This window comes from Narcine bancroftii, chromosome 8, assembly GCF_036971445.1.
Source record: "Narcine bancroftii isolate sNarBan1 chromosome 8, sNarBan1.hap1, whole genome shotgun sequence".
In the NCBI taxonomy this organism is placed as follows: Eukaryota; Metazoa; Chordata; class Chondrichthyes; order Torpediniformes; family Narcinidae; genus Narcine; species Narcine bancroftii.
Genome location: NC_091476.1, coordinates 158,866,363 through 158,882,408, shown reverse-complemented (window position 1 = coordinate 158,882,408; position 16,046 = coordinate 158,866,363). Strand labels below are relative to the sequence as shown.

Here is a 16,046-nt window from a genome sequence, read left to right as displayed (position 1 = left end):
AATATGTCCTTCATTTTAATACAAATTGCTATGGGCTACAAAACCAAAATATACCCCTTCCCCTTAAAAACTAAAACCCACCCTGACCCCAGCTCCCACAAAAACAAATATATCATTATTTATACATGTTAATAATATATAATAACATAAGAAAAGAAAAGTAGAAAAAGTTAAGAGAATGTTCATTTGTATGAAGGCAAGTCAAGGAGCACAGAGGACTTAAATATCAAATATCATCTGTACTATCTGCCGAGGTCATAGGGAATGGCGAGGAATAAAACTAACCCACAGTTCCTATCTTATGTATGTATGGGGGCTCCATATTTGTAGGAATGTATTATATTTATTTCTCAATTTGTAAATAATTTTTTTCTAATGGAATGGATTTTTGTATTTCTGCATGCAGTTTATCCATGCCCAGTTAGGAATCCGACTTCCAAGTAACTGCAATACATTTTTTTGCCACTGCCAACACTATTTTCACAAACTTCTGTCGAGTAGGTGAAAGGACTTGTTTAGGATTAGTTCTCTCAACATTCCCTAGCCGGCCTTTCTTAAAGTAGAAGGCCCATACAGGGTTCCTGGATCACTGAATATGTAGGAAATCGTGGAACAGCCAGCTGATCTTTGTTGAATTCCAGTCACCATGCAGTTCACATCGGGCAGTTGTGTTCTCACCCTTTGTGTCAATTCTGATGTGGCCAACCCAAGACGCGAATTCTCATGTAACAATGGGTAATTTATATTTTAAAAAAACTCCATTACTGGCTTCGCTCAAACCTTTGAGAAGGCTTTTTGAAACAATTCCAAAGGAATTGTTGGAATTTTTAAAAATTGCAATAAATTGATGGACACATTTTCAGGAAAATGTTTCTGATCACCTGATTTTAACTTCTACAGAGATTTTTGGGAAAGAGCCAAAAATAAAAATTAATGAAAGTTCGAAGAAATTTTTAAATGCAAATGAAGGTTTGGAATAAATCTCAATTTAAACCTAAGTAATAATTAATCACAGAGCAGCAAGTTAAAACAGGACTAATATAGAGGGTGTATTTTCTCTGGAGGAACAAATAATTGTTCTCTCTTCTAAAATTTGTTTTTCTGAACCTGAAGTTGTTTTGTTTAATTTGTGAAGAAAGCACTTTGTAAATTCAACCTTTTGCCATTCTGGCACTGCCTGTGATTAGATTCCAAGTTCAAATACAAAGGAGAAGTATCTTGGGATATAAAGATGAGACCTTACTCCCTTCTTTCTCTTCCTCCCTCCCCCACCACTCCTTGTTTAGATTCCCAGATCTATTGGTCTCTTTCTTCTGCAGCTGAACACAACAGTGAAAGTCCCAGGACCACCAGGTGGTCTTGAAATGAAATTCTATCATTTGCACAGATTTGGGATGGAGGTGAGGTGGTGTTGGACAGAACTCGTGGACAAGATTTCAAAAACTACACTAATTGTCAGGTGGTTAACATAGCTCGGTAAATGGGAGAGGAGAGCCTTGCCTGAGAGTCAACCAGGAAGAAGAGAATGAACTACCTCAGGGCAGCTAAAAAGCAGAAAAAAGCAAATGATCCAAAAAGAGATGGACAAGTCTGCCTCGGAGGGAAGGCCTCCCTGCATGACCGGTCTGGATCATCTCGCATGAACCCTGTTTCCAGAGTTACCCAACTTCATAATCTCAGTTTGGGATGAGTGGCGTGTGTTTTACTCTCAATTGCCAGGTCATGACACAAATCCATTTCATCAGTTGCAATGGATCTCCCTTAAAAGCTACTGCCTCACATATTGCTTCTTGAGAAGGTGACCACAGGGGAGGCATTTGCTCACGGACACAACATGAGTGTGGAGATGAAAAAAAGTCAGGAGGAGCTGCCTTAGCCTCCATTGTTCAATGCTTTGGGGTTTCTTCCTGTGAACAATAATTTAGCACCGTGTGTCATTAGTAATTGATTATGAGCATACTTATGAGCAACTATTGTCTCAAACGAATCATTATTTTTCTCTAATCCAGCTTTAAAGAATTTGGTCAAGAAGTGTCTTGGAGGCACCTGCCTTGATTGATTGTGTCTGCCAAAACAATAGAGTCTGTAAACTAATTACCGAGAAGTGTCAATCTTTGAGAGAGTCTGGGTTGAGCTCAAAATTCTGTGTTTGAGATGAAGGGGCTGAAGCTCTGTCTCAACAGGCTTTGGTGAGGTGACTGAATAATGGTAGGGTGAAGTAAGGTCGAGCACTCTCCTCGATACTCTTGGTGGTTTAGAGATAGCAGTCAGGCAGCTAAATGCACCTGCAGGCAATGGGATATCTGGGAAACTTCCTGTATCCCTCGTGACTATAGCTATGGGGAGTGAGTCCAGTTGCAGTGCCTCACTGACCATGTCAAGTGACTGATGGACTCTGGAACATCCGTAATGCCGAGCGCATTGTAGTCAGAAGCTTTAGTGAGGAAAGCTAGAGTAGATAGGGAACGCAAGTTTCCCCTGTGGCCAGTAGCCTTAGTAGCAAGAATAGATGTTTGAAGTCAGCATCATTTAAACTAATAAGCAATACTGGAAGCTATGGTTATGAACTGACCACATCAGATCTTTGTCTTGTCCACTAATGATAAATTGTCAGATAAGAACAATTAATTCTTCAAACAAGTACATACAAAGTTTAATCACCAATAAAAGGGGGAATGATTCCCAATGCAACATTAGGCCAGATCATAGCCTGGCTCTCACACTCTAGAATCTCCATCACTAGACTAGTTTCTACATTTCTGTTCTTGATCTGTGTGACCAATAGGCCTCGACTTAATCTGTGTACTTTTGGGAACAGCAGGCCTCTGGTTCAATGGAAATGGCTTCATCCCCAAAAACATTCTGCCAGCTGGCAAAACCCCAAGCCTAGTTTTGCACATGATTAAAGCTGCAACATTTTTATTTTAATAGTTCATGTTCCCTAAACACCCAAGTTGCTGCAAATCAAACTGGTGAAATTTTCCACCTCCTCCATAGCCAGAAATTTAAACTGCCAAGGTCTTCGATCCTGTGATCGGTCCCACTTGAAGATTCAAAGGGCAATCCTTGCAGCAATACTGCATAATCTCAGCAAATCTGGGCCATGCCATTGGATTTAGTCGAGCGCCAGGGCAAAGTGACAGTCATCTTCCCAATCAGGTTAGTCCGAGAATTTGCCGGGGACTTGAGAGGAAAGTTTGTGCATAGTGAATAGTTAATATCTGAACTTCACTGCCAGAGGAGGTGAGAGAATCCAATGCAATCACTATGTTTAAGAGACTGAAGAAGCAAGTGAATAAGACACAAATTGAAGGACAGAAACGTGAAGCAGGCAAGTCGGATTAGCATAGATGGATCAAAATGTCTCCATGAAGTATTTCCAATAATTCTATTTAATGGTGACACAGAACTAGCACATTTGCAACTAATATCCAGACAATTGTGAATTTTCCATCATCAAGGAGCCAATATTCTTGAGAAAATGTGGAGAAATTAATTCGCCTTGTAATTGTCCACTTAACTATAAGTTGCCATTTATCTGTTTTGGATACCAATATTTGATTATCTGCACAAATCTATTATTCTGTTGGTAAGAAATAAATCGAAATGTTCAGTAATTAAAGGATTAAATTGAATGGTTGCAACATCGTGGGTATTATTTATTCAATCATAACATTTACATACCAATTAAACCATGATAACAATAGTGGAAAGATTCAGTGGTAATAAAGGCAGTTTGCACATGTTTTGGTAGGACAAATGATTCTATAAAATCTGAATAGACAAAGATTAATTTTCTCTCCAGAAAGCAATTTCACTTGAAATAAAACTTTTGTTAAAATATTAAAACTGTAGTGGTGGGTAAGTAAATAGTATTTTTCCTGTGCTTTCACACTGAGATCCCAGTAAATTGACATGTCAATGACCTGTGTTTAAAGCCAGGTCGTATCAGACCATTGACATTGCACCAAGAAAAGCTAGTTCATAGGGACCCGGCATCCCAATGCAAAAGGAGGTGGGACCTGCAGCATTACAGCATTGGTGTCCCAGGAAGTTGGGTCAGCCTTTTGCACAGGGGCCATCTGAGACTACCTTCCTTGTAGGGTAATAATGGGATGAATATGACCCACCCCCCCCCCCCATCTCATACCATGTTGGTTGTGTTCACACAGGTAAGTGAAGTGGTAAAAAGTTGATTAACTACTGGCTTTCACGGGCAGTGTGAAAGCATAAAAAATTAATTGGTGCATCCAGCAATACCATAGCAGAGCTTCGTTTTGAAGGATTGCAGGTCTGAACAGTCATTTTAACCGTGTAAGCTGATGTCCAATCTACACTCTCTTTGAATCTACATCTACCCTGCCTTTGCTGGTGATGTCTCCCTCACCAGGATAACATTGTATCCGAAATCCCTCATCCCTGGAACTATTTTCTGCATCTCATTCCTGCATCTCAGACCTTAACATGAGTTCTACTTTTTTTGTGCCAATTTTATTTGATGAACGCAATAATGAAAGGGCAGCACAGTTAGTGTAGCGGTTAACACGATCATGGGCATATGGGGAAACTTGGGTTAGGGAGAGAAGAGGGTTTGATTTACCCAAAGTTTTACACAGATGAAAACACAAGTACCAATTTCTAATAAAAAGTTTTTTTAATCAATGGTCGATACACAGCCCAAATCACACAACGTAGAAATATTGTTTTCTGCCTTTCTTAGCAGCAAAAATATCAATTATTTGATCAATGTTTTACTTTTGCTCAATATTTGGTGTTGCCCACCCTGTTTAGTCGTTTTGACCCATTGTACTCCTCTAATATGTCTTCATTCGTCTGAGGCCGCTGAAGGAGCGCTCTGTAGAACACGGTGCAGCAGGAATTTTGTTGAAGGCGGGCAGTATGCCACGAAGATCATTTTTGCAAACCGTTTCAACACCAGTAGGCCGTAGTTGTCTGTGAACCTAATGGATATGTATGGTCTGTGACAAACTTTGTGTAGATTGCCCTTTCTGCCTTTAGGAGATCCATATCAACACCACAATGTGATATAACAAGTTGATGGATTGAGGATAATGTAGCTGAGTGCACAAAGTATGTCTTGGTCATTACCATTTCCACAATAACCTTATGCAGATTGAAATAATAGGTAAATATGCAATGGCAGTCTTTTGATCCAGTGGCACTTCTATTGCTGATTAACCAACCAGGGCTTGCAATCGACGAGCCGTCTCCCACCCCCCACCCCCCCTGTGCAACTCTTGCTTCCTTGATTGAGAATTGTATGTCTTGGATGATTTCTTTGATAGTTTCACCTAATTTTTCAGCACATTTCCAACTGCTTTCAAAGTTTTCTTCACTTCTGCAGTTAATAAGAGTTTCCTTGGTCGTAGCTGTTCTTCTGGCTGTTATAACATCCACAGTCCTTCCCTGGAGGTATTTTCTGAGGCTGTTTGTGTTTGATGGTATTATTTTCAGCAAACTTAAGAAGTCAAAATCGCACATGACATTCAATGATGTACTGCTATCTGTATATTTTTTGGGATCTTGATCACTTGTCAAATTAAGCAATGTCTTTTCAATATCTACCACAGTTGTTACTGCTTTATAGCTACAAGACCTCTTTGCTGCACTTTGAGATTTGTGTCCGTGAGATTTGTTGTTCTCAGTCGACCGTGATGCTCGATAGTCTATCCACTTCATGGCCTACTGAGATGACCACTTTTGGCATTCTTTTTGAGCCAGTTTGTCTTTTACCAGTTTTCGAAAGTGTACTGACAATAACCACACCAGCAGTGCGAGTATAAGACAGCTTTAATAAACTAATATGTACACTAAGAAGTCTCGTCTCTCTGAAAGACGAACCTGGAAGGCTAGACTGTAGCTCTGGACTGCTTTATATACAAGGTCACTGGCTGGTGACCTAGAGGTGTAATTACATATCACCACAGAAAGTAAAAGTGTTACTATGCATGAACACTTTACAAGGGCAACACGGAGCTTGACATTTGTCAATGTCACAGGTAAGCCAAGGATAAAGTTTAAACCATTCACTCTTGAAATCTCTCAAGCTGAATTTAGATTCCTTACCAAATTTCTTTGGTTTATATTGTGTCAAAATTGGCTGATTTGGTCCAGTTTCAGTGATATTTTCCTGCAGATCCAGCGGTGATTCATGGGTCACCTTCACTTCATCATCATCTTCTCTTGAAATATTTTTAGTTTCGGAGGAGCCAGGCTCTGTATCGACTTGCTGTTTTTTGTGATATCCTGATGGTCACTGTCAACAAAGCTGTTCTTGGAGATAAGTTTGGGAAGTTGTGTCGGTTATAGATGTATCACCTTTATCTGAAAGATTTCACACTGAATATTTAAAAAAGAACATTTAGTGTCAGTTGCGAGTTTTCGGGCTCTGGTCTAAAAGTCACAGTCTGGCCAGCATGAACAGTCCTAACGTGTTTTGTAACCAGAGTTTATTTTCTTGCCACATTCTGCACATTTGAGGCATTGACTATAACACCATTTGCATGTTTATTTTCCATGATGAGATTTAGTGTACACAATTTGGATTTGGTGTCTGACAAGAACAGAACACACTGGGGAGATTGATCCATATAGATTACAGAGTGAGCGTGTTTGGCTTTCCATCCCCAGAAGTCATACAGACATTGCTACATTTCAGCTGGATAGGGGTGACCAACTCCTGATTTCTAAACCCAAACAAATTTGCCAGTTAGCTCTGAGAAATAAAAGCATTGGGTTAATTCCTGTACTGAAAAAATTTAATGGGGAAAAATTTAAGAAGGTTGTTTATCAATAATTTTGGATGACTATTAGCTGGCAATTAATTTGCCATCATTGTTAATTTTTTTTTGTTTTCTCTGTCCATTTTTTTCTTCTTGCTTTGCCCAAATTTTCCACACTTCTCATCTGAATGTGGGAGGACAGTTGCCCCCTTCTCCCCCCCCCCCCACCCAAGTCGTATGTCCTTGAGTGTGATGCTGTTACAGTGCCAGCAATCTGAGTTCCAATCTGAAGTTGCCTTTAGGGAGTTTGTATATTCTCCACGTATCTGGGTTTTCCCCAGATGCTCCAGTTTCCTCCCACCCTTCAAAACCTACAGAGGTTTTGTGATAATTTGGGTGCATTTGGGTTTGGATTGGATTCTACTATGTTGTAAATAATAAAAAAAATAATCTGAAATGTGCAGTTTTTGCAAATCACCATATGCAAGTGCATTGTGTATCTGTGACAGCAACATGGTTATTAATAGATAATCTTGCAGAAATAACAAACTGCTCCCTTGCAAAGATAGATTTGCAAAATTGTTTTTTAATGGTTGCTAATCATATACAAATAAAAGACTCTAAAATAAGATTCAAATCGAATATGTTCTAAGTGACAGTATACTGTTGGAGAAGATTCATTTCACTGCATTAATGTTGTTAAATGGTCTAGATCAATGAACTTTAAAATGACAACTCTGTTTACACACTTAAAGCAATTTAGGTCAATGGTATTTATCATAAAATTCTACCGTAGAATTCAAGAATGTTGAACTGGAGTTTCACACAATTCATATTAAATAAGAAATAAAATTGTGGGTTAATGAAGCCAAGAAGCTATGTGTAACGAGATTACAGTTCATTGCAATGACCTTTTGAAAATTTGGATGAACCTTGTGCTGTCTGAGATGGATTTCATGAACTAGTTTGCAGATGTTTGATTGGTGGTACACATTGTGGAATTGCATGAAGGTAAATTGTAGGTTGACTGGAGAAAGTAAACCTCAGTTTGAACAAAACTTTGTTGTAGTTGAAGGATTATTCAAAACACATTTAATCTAAGCAGCCATTTACATTTTCCCTGACATGAAGGCATAGAGTCCAGACTTGTACTAGGTGATAAATCCATATACTGTAATTGTAAGATAAGAGTTTTCTTCAGGCTGACTTCCAGGCAGCCTGAAGAAAACTGAGCTCCTCCATCAGCCAGCTCCCCACCATGACTACCAGCCCCCCCACATCTCCATCGGGCACACAAAACTCAAAACGGTCAACCAGTTTACCTATCTCGGCTGCACCATTTCATCAGATGCAAGGATCGACAATGAGATAGACAACAGACTCGTCAAGGCAAATAGCGCCTTTGGAAGACTACACAAAAGAGTCTGGAAAAACAACCAACTGAAAAACCTTACAAAGATAAGCGTATAGAGAGCCGTTGTCATACCCACACTCCTGTTCGGCTCCGAATTATGGGTCCTCTACCGGCACCACCTACGGCTCCTAGAACGCTTCCACCAGCGTTGTCTCCGCTCCATCCTCAACATCCATTGGAGCGCTTTCATCCCTAACGTCGAAGTACTCGAGATGGCAGAGGTCGACAGCATTGAGTCCACGCTGCTGAAGATCCAGCTGCGGTGGATGGGTCACGTCTCCAGAATGGAGGACCATCGCCTTCCCAAGATCGTGTTAAATGGCGAGCTCTCCACTGGCCACCATGACAGAGGTGCACCAAAGAAAAGGTACAAGGACTGCCTAAAGAAATCTCTTGGTGCCTGCCACATTGACCACCGCCAGTGGGCTGATATCGCCTCAAACCATGCATCTTGGCACCTCACAGTTTGGCGGGCAGCAACCTCCTTTGAAGAAGACTGCAGAGCCCACCTCACTGACAAAAGGCAAAGGAGGAAAAACCCAACACCCAACCCCAACCAACCAATTTTCCCCTGCAGCCGCTGCAACCGTGTCTGCCTGTCCCGCATCGGACATGTCAGCCACAAACGAGCCTGCAGCTGACGTGGACTTTTACCCCCTCCATAAATCTTCGTCCGCGAAGCCAAGCCAAAGAAAAAGATAAAGAGTAGGATCCAATCAACAAGAAGCAAAGTCATCTCATGCGCTGTTGAAATACAAGTCAAACGTTCTTCTAATCACTACTGGAAAAGGACCCAAACCAATTAATCTCCTCTTCTGCTGTATTAATGACTTGTTAATCGATGAATTAATTATAAAAGTAGCAAGTCCGTAGGTTTAAATTGAATTATTTTGTGTTCCATGAACCCTATCATCTCTACAAAAAAAATTACTTAAACCTAAAATCAATCATTCCACTGAAAGAAAGATTCAAAGAATCTGCACTTTTCACATATGAACTGAATTAAATGGTCCAGAACTACGATTCCACTGCAGAAATGTTCATTATTCATAGTGAAGGGAAGCCAACTCCTTCTCTGATCTTTCTGATTTTGAAGAAAGGTCATCAAGCTGAAATATTAAATGTGTCCTTTCCACCAGATGCCTGCTGATCTGCTGAGTATCTAGTATTTTCAGTCTTATTCCTTGCACTTTACGGAATGCTGACCTTCATGAGTCGGGGATTGAATTCTCAGGATTCCTTGGAGGAGTGAACAGTGATGCTCGTGAGGGGGTTGGGGGGTGGGGGGAAGAAACAGAATAACAATGGTACTAATTCAAGGAGGCAAATTCTCAATCTCTCTGGAAAGAAAGGTGGCTATTTTGGGGATGCTGGAAGAAGACTGGCATTACCTGTAGACAAGGGGCCTGTGGATACAAGGTTGCAAGGAAGTATTCCATTTTCCATTGTCTGCACACCTGGCAACCCTTCTTCGCCCTCTGCCTTCTCACCCTATCACTCCTCAGCTGCTTTCTTTTCTATCCTTCACCTATTATGTGCTTTTCCTCCATGCTGTCCTCCTCCTCCCCCACCTCCCCCCACCCCTTGCCTTTTTTATTCAGCCTCTTATACTTGTTTTTCCTGATTCCTGATGAAGGGCTCAGGCCCAAAACATTGTCATCCTATGGCCTATTGATTAATTCTGTATTCTCAGAAGGCTGCATATACGTTTTTGGCTGTCTGCCAACTGAGGAAAAGAGGAATGTTTTAATTAACCCTTATTTCTTTGAATATTTTTGATTTTCCAAAACATGCACAAATCCAGAACAATGCAATCTTTCTCAACCATGATATATTACATTCAGAGCCTTTCCCCCAACCCCACCTCTCTCCCTTCCCTCCCATACCCTATATCACAAGGAAAATATTATTTAAATTAAACATTAAAAAAATCCAAAAATCTGTAGAGACACAGACCCTTAAAGGAGCCAAATATAAATCTAAAATAACATAATGAAAAGACAAAACAAGAGCACGTCATCGGCGCTACAAGTAACCTTTAATAAAATCTGGAATGTGCGCCTTAGTCACGTGGGAATTGTTTTATGACAACTTTAGAACTGTGAAGCACAGGGGCAAATAATGGAAAAAAAAATGTCTTTGTCTCAAACATTATGGTGGGTACTGTCGTTTGTTGATGACACAAACATTGGTGGAGCTGCAGATTATAAAGATTGTGAAAGGGTACAGAGCGACCGAGATCTGTTGCAAAATTGGGTGTGGCAGTGACAGATGGAATTTAATTCAGGCAAGTGTGAGTTATTAGACTTGGAGGTATCAAATGTTTATGGGAGACGTATTGTAAATAGCAGAGATTTCCAGAATGTTGGTTTACAGAGAGGTTTTGGGGTTCCTGCAAATGCAGACGTGGTTGGATAGGATGTGAAGAATGTTTGCCTTCAGATCTTGAGGACAAGAATTGAATGTCCTGTTTCAGTTGTACAAAACATTGGTCAGACTTGGCGTATTATGCTCAGCTTTGATCACGACACAGGAAGAAAGTGATTAAATCAGAGTACAAAATGGATTCACTAGGATGTTGCCTGGAGATTGGATTCTCACTGGAACATGGGTGGCTGAGGGCAGAACTTGATAGAGTTTATAAAATTAAAAGGGCTATAGATCGGGTAGATAGAGTATTTTTCTCCAAGTAGAGTAGTCTAGGATGATGATTCTCTGGAAACAGCTGACAAAGGAAGTGGTAGCAGCAGATACAATTACCCACAAACAGTTCAAATACCTAAATAATTGGATTCAGAATACATCGGTTTATGGAGTGAATCACAAAAGTCTGTAGATACTGGGATTGTAATAAAAACATATAGAAATACTGGAGGAATTCAGCAGGTCTTAGTGTTCATAGGAGGGAAAGATGCATTGCCAACTTTTTGGGCCTGAGCCCTTCTTCAAAGTATAAGCAAAATGCAGGCAGGTGGTTAAATTAAAGATGTGTGGGTGCGGGTGGGGGGGAGGAGTCCACATCAATAGACAAAAGGTATTAATTGGATTTGATAAGAGGAAAGGTGAGAATTGATTTTGGCTCTGTGGCAAGAGACGGGGGTGGAGGAAGGACGGAGGGTGTGAGTTAATGGAAACTGGAGAAGTTAATGTTAATGCCATCAGTTGGAGGGTGCCCAGATGGAAGATGAAGTATTGTTACTTTAATTTGCGGGTGGTTTCAGTCTGGCAGTGCATGAGACCATGGACGAACATGGCAGTAAGGGATTGGGTATTGAAATTGTTGGCCACTAGGAGATTCATGCTATTTCAGAGGGCAATGTCAATGTCCTCAACGAAGTGATTTCCTAGTCTGAGCCCAGCCTCCAATGTAGAGGACCTATAAACATCAGCTTATGCAAAGGCCTTCAGCAGATGTTTATTTGCTTGGTGTGAACAGACAAATGAAAATCTGTCATGCTAAATATCTCTCATTTTCCCTTTATTTCTTCTATCAGGTGTGATCAGCCAAGCCAAAATGGGCAAACAGAACAGTAAACTTCGTCCTGAAGTCCTTCAGGATCTACGAGAGAACACCGAATTTACAGATCACGAGCTCCAGGAGTGGTACAAAGGCTTCCTGAAAGACTGTCCAAGTGGAAATCTGACTATCGAAGAATTTAAGAAAATATATGCGAATTTCTTCCCTTATGGTGACGCCTCCAAATTCGCAGAACATGTCTTCCGCACCTTTGACACCAATGCTGATGGAACGATTGACTTTCGAGAATTTATTATCGCGCTGAGCGTCACCTCGCGTGGCAAGCTAGAGCAGAAGTTGAAGTGGGCATTCAGTATGTATGACCTGGATGGGAATGGGTACATCAGTCGAGATGAAATGCTGGAGATTGTCCAGGTATGTTTCTGACTCCTCCTCCTTATCCATGCATGTAACTCTTGGGGTTTGGGTGGTGGGGGGGGGGGGGGGGGAAGAGATGGTGAAAACATAGCTCTTTTGTCCACAAATAGTCTTTTCAGCTTGTTCCTTGCCACTTTTTTGCCATCTTCAGTGTTGACTTCTTGCATCATGTTTCATTATTTACAGATCTTGGAAGAATGTTTGTTCTTCTCATTAAGTAGGCAATGAAGTGTGGCCTTAACCTCGATTTGTAAATTGTAGCTTGTAAAAGTCCTTTGAATCTGAGTTGTACAGCGTGGAAATAAGCTCTTTGACCAAAGTCATCCTTGATGCCAAAGTTGCCTTGTCAAGCTAACCCTATTTGTCTGCATTTTGCCTAGAAACTTCTAAACCTTTGCTATCCATGTCCCAATCTAAATATGTTTGATAGGTTTTAATTGTATCTGCCTCTCCCACTTTTCTACATACCCTCCATCCTCAGCATGGAAAAGCTGTCCCTCAGATCCTTTTAGATCTTTCCCTTCTCATCTTAAATCTCTACCCTTTAGTTTTAAACTCCCATACCCTGGAAAAAGTCTGTGAACACTCTTCTTATCTGTGCACTTCAGTGTTATTCTCATCTGCACCCTGTTTCTTTGGATTATACCACCTGCTAGTCTAGAATAAACCTTCCCAAGGACATGACCAAATCTCCCCGCCAAGATATTGAGGTTCAAATGCAACCTCAGCACTTTTGAAGTTGCTGTAAAGTGCTTTGCCCTTCATCTCTGCTCTAGGAGAGATTCCAGTGGCCAAGAACCTGAATTCCTTCTCTCCTGCACCAGCTCCTCGGCCACTCATTCATCTGCCCTCTCCTCTGATTGCTACTCTCACTAGTACATGGTGCCAAGCGCAATCCAGAGATCACAACCGTTGGGTTCTGTTTTTAACTTTGTTCCTAATTCCCTACATTTACTCTGCAGGACATCATTCTTTTTGCTCCCCGTGCCTTTGGTACCAACATGCACAACAATCACTGGGCTGGTCACCCTTTACCTTGAAAATGTTCTGCAACCATTCATAAACATCCTTGACTCTGGGTTCCAGGAGGCAGCATACCATCCTGGAGTCTCATTTGCAAAATCTAATGTCCATTCCCCTGACTATTGACTGCTCAGTATAGCTCTGTTTATCTCCAACCTCCCCTGCTGCAGTGGTACATGGAAATGAATAAATGTATTCCATTGGAAAAAAGAACATATAATTTAAAAAATAAAGTCACAATATTTGAACAAATTTGGGAACCGTACATGGAACGTAACAGAGAGGGCTTGCCTCGGACCTCCATCCCCTAAAATGATAGAATGAGAAGAAGACAAAATGACCTGATCCAGTGTGTAAAAGTAGATGACACAATTTTCTTGTTTATTTTCATCATGTGATGACATTGTTTAATGCTTTTATTGTATTCTATATGTTGAAAGTTTAATGGGTTTGGAGGAGGGTGGGAAGGAGGGGGGGAAAGAAGGGTCGAAAATGCCGTGTATATTTAAGAGGGAAATGTTTGTGTGTATTTTGATTGATATGGTTCACAGTGTGAAAAATAAAAAAACCTCCCCGCTGCATATCACACCCAGTTGTTGCACCGCAGGACTGACTCTCGCTATCTTTGCTATTCTTCTGAAATGCCATAATCTCCCAATCATCTCCAAAATGATGTAGTTATTACCATAGTTACAGAGGAAATGTGCACTCAGTGCCTGCCCCCCTCTTGCTTTACAGGCGGTCACTCAGCTAGTGGCGGTCTGCACCTTGAGCATCACCTCTTCATTAAAACTTCTAACGATGAAGCTCTGAGCATCAAAGATGCTTCCAAGTCCAACTGTAGCTCCGGCTGCTCTTAATGCAGTCAGTCAGGAACTACACCCCTGGGCTCGCTTCTCACAAGTGTGGCCATCAGAAACACAAGGTTTTCCTGTTCTCTTGGGTGGGTGTCCGTGCAACTGAATCTCAGGAGGTGCATAGCAAAATAAGGAATAAAGTAATAAAATTGCAATTCTTAAAATCTGCATTAAAATTTCCCCCTTTGCAGTAGAATTTCTTTTCAGTTTCCGGTATTTTAAGAATATTTTTAAATTGAATGAATTGTGGAAATTAAACTGATTAAATGTTTCTCTGGCTCCAAAGCACAGAAAAAATTGTCTACTTCAGTAGATTTTTCCTCCATCTCTGCAAGTCCGATGAATAAATTGGAGCTTAAACGTATGTCACAGTCCATATAAATATTGATAAACAGTCTTAATATGTTCACTTGCAAAAATCGAGAAGGCGCTCCTTTCTGTGGTGTTGATGCAGAATAGAGTGTCCATTATGGGGAAATGAATTGTGCCAAAGCATCGTAGGGTCAAGTGAGTTTTTAATAAATTCCTGTAAAACACTTATTAGTCCCTTCTCATCAGTTTATTCTCAGATTGTTGATCTGAAATGTTTTTAATTATTTCCAAACTAAATAATAGATGAGGATATATTTTTAATTTATTCATTAATTTCAAACTTTTAAATAATGACATGGAACTTCATTGAAAATTATTTGTATCAACTTGCGGTCTTTGTATTTAAAAAAAAAGCATGGACAAGTGTCCTGGCTTCGTACCTCTGCATTCCAATTGAAGCATAGAACATGACAGCACAGTACAATCCCTACAGCCCATGATGTTGTGCCGACCTATATAAACCTACTCAACAATCTAAATCTTCCTTACCTCACACACATAACCCCCTATTTTTCTTGCATCCACATGCTTGTCTAAAAGCCTTTATAAATGCCCCTATTATACCAGCCTTCATGACCACCCTTAACAATGACCACCCCTTGCACCCTTTCTGTTTTAAAAAAAAACCCTGATATTTTCGCTAAGCTGTCCTCCCCTCGTTATAAATGGGTGCTCTCTGGTATTTCCTGCTGTCATTTCAGGAAAAAGGTGTTGGCTTTCCACCCTATCTATACCTCTCATAATCTTACATAACTGTTAAATAACTTCTCACTCATCCCTTTTCAATCCAAAGAAAGAAGCCCTACTTTTATTATCTGTTGATGTGAAACTCATCAAAATGAGCTACATGGATCCGCCTTTTCAGTCCTGAAGGAAGCTGCTCTAACTGCAGGGTACAAAGATGTAAACTCGATGCACATTTTCCGGTCTGAATTTTGTTCCCATACTGCTGGTGATATTTTTGGAGGATGATAGGCCAAGGTTGAGAAGACGAGTTGTGCAGTATATTTTTAACCCTGCATAAATATTCTTTCAAGTTGAATCAACTAGTAAAATTGCAGTTTTAGTATTAGTGAATATTTGCAGTTTGTTACTATTCAAGCGCTCATGTTTCTACCAACCAAACAGTTCCCTTCTGCATACAAGATGTGATTATAATGCCAGTATTAAAACATTTGTTAAGGATATGGGTTAAAAGAAACAGGGTTTTAAGATCAAAGGGTAAATTACCAATTCAAACTCCGTTATATCATAACCAGCTTATTCCTTTTTCAATGTTTAGTAATCATTTAAAGAGATGGAATTCTAAGGGCATAAAGATAATTCAGGACTATTTTGAAGAAGGCCAATTTCTTTCTTTTATTCAATTGAGGGAGAAATTTGATATATCTATAAATTCTCTGTGTATTATCAACTCAGAGCTTTGATAAAAGATAATTATGGTAAAGAGATTAATTTACCTGTGTTGACGAAATTTGAGTCTTTGATTTGTTCTGTACCTAAGAAAGGTTATATTTCAGATATGTACCAATTACTACAGGATAGTATAGATAAACCGGAATGGGAGAAATCTAGGCTTAAATGGGAAAGTGATTTAACCTATATTTTTCTGGTAGATAATTGGGAAGTTGTGTGTTCTGATAGTGTAACCAAAGTGACAAATGTAAGCTATGGAATGGTTAATTATAATTTTTTACATCAGTTATATTTGACTCCAGAGAAATTGAAAAAATATGGATTTA

General features: G+C 40.0%; 1 protein-coding gene across 2 annotated transcripts in view; it reads left to right on the top strand.

Annotated features, from left to right (window-relative positions):
• The window catches only part of LOC138741474 (hippocalcin-like protein 1), a 127,005-nt gene that overhangs the window by 81,045 nt on the left and 29,914 nt on the right, over positions 1–16,046 (top strand). For both annotated transcript variants that reach the window (XM_069895647.1, XM_069895646.1), the window contains exon 3: positions 11,652–12,049. In XM_069895647.1, coding sequence (XP_069751748.1) covers positions 11,672–12,049 — 378 coding nt within the window. In that variant the 5' untranslated portion in view covers positions 11,652–11,671. The remainder of the gene's footprint in view (positions 1–11,651; positions 12,050–16,046) is intronic.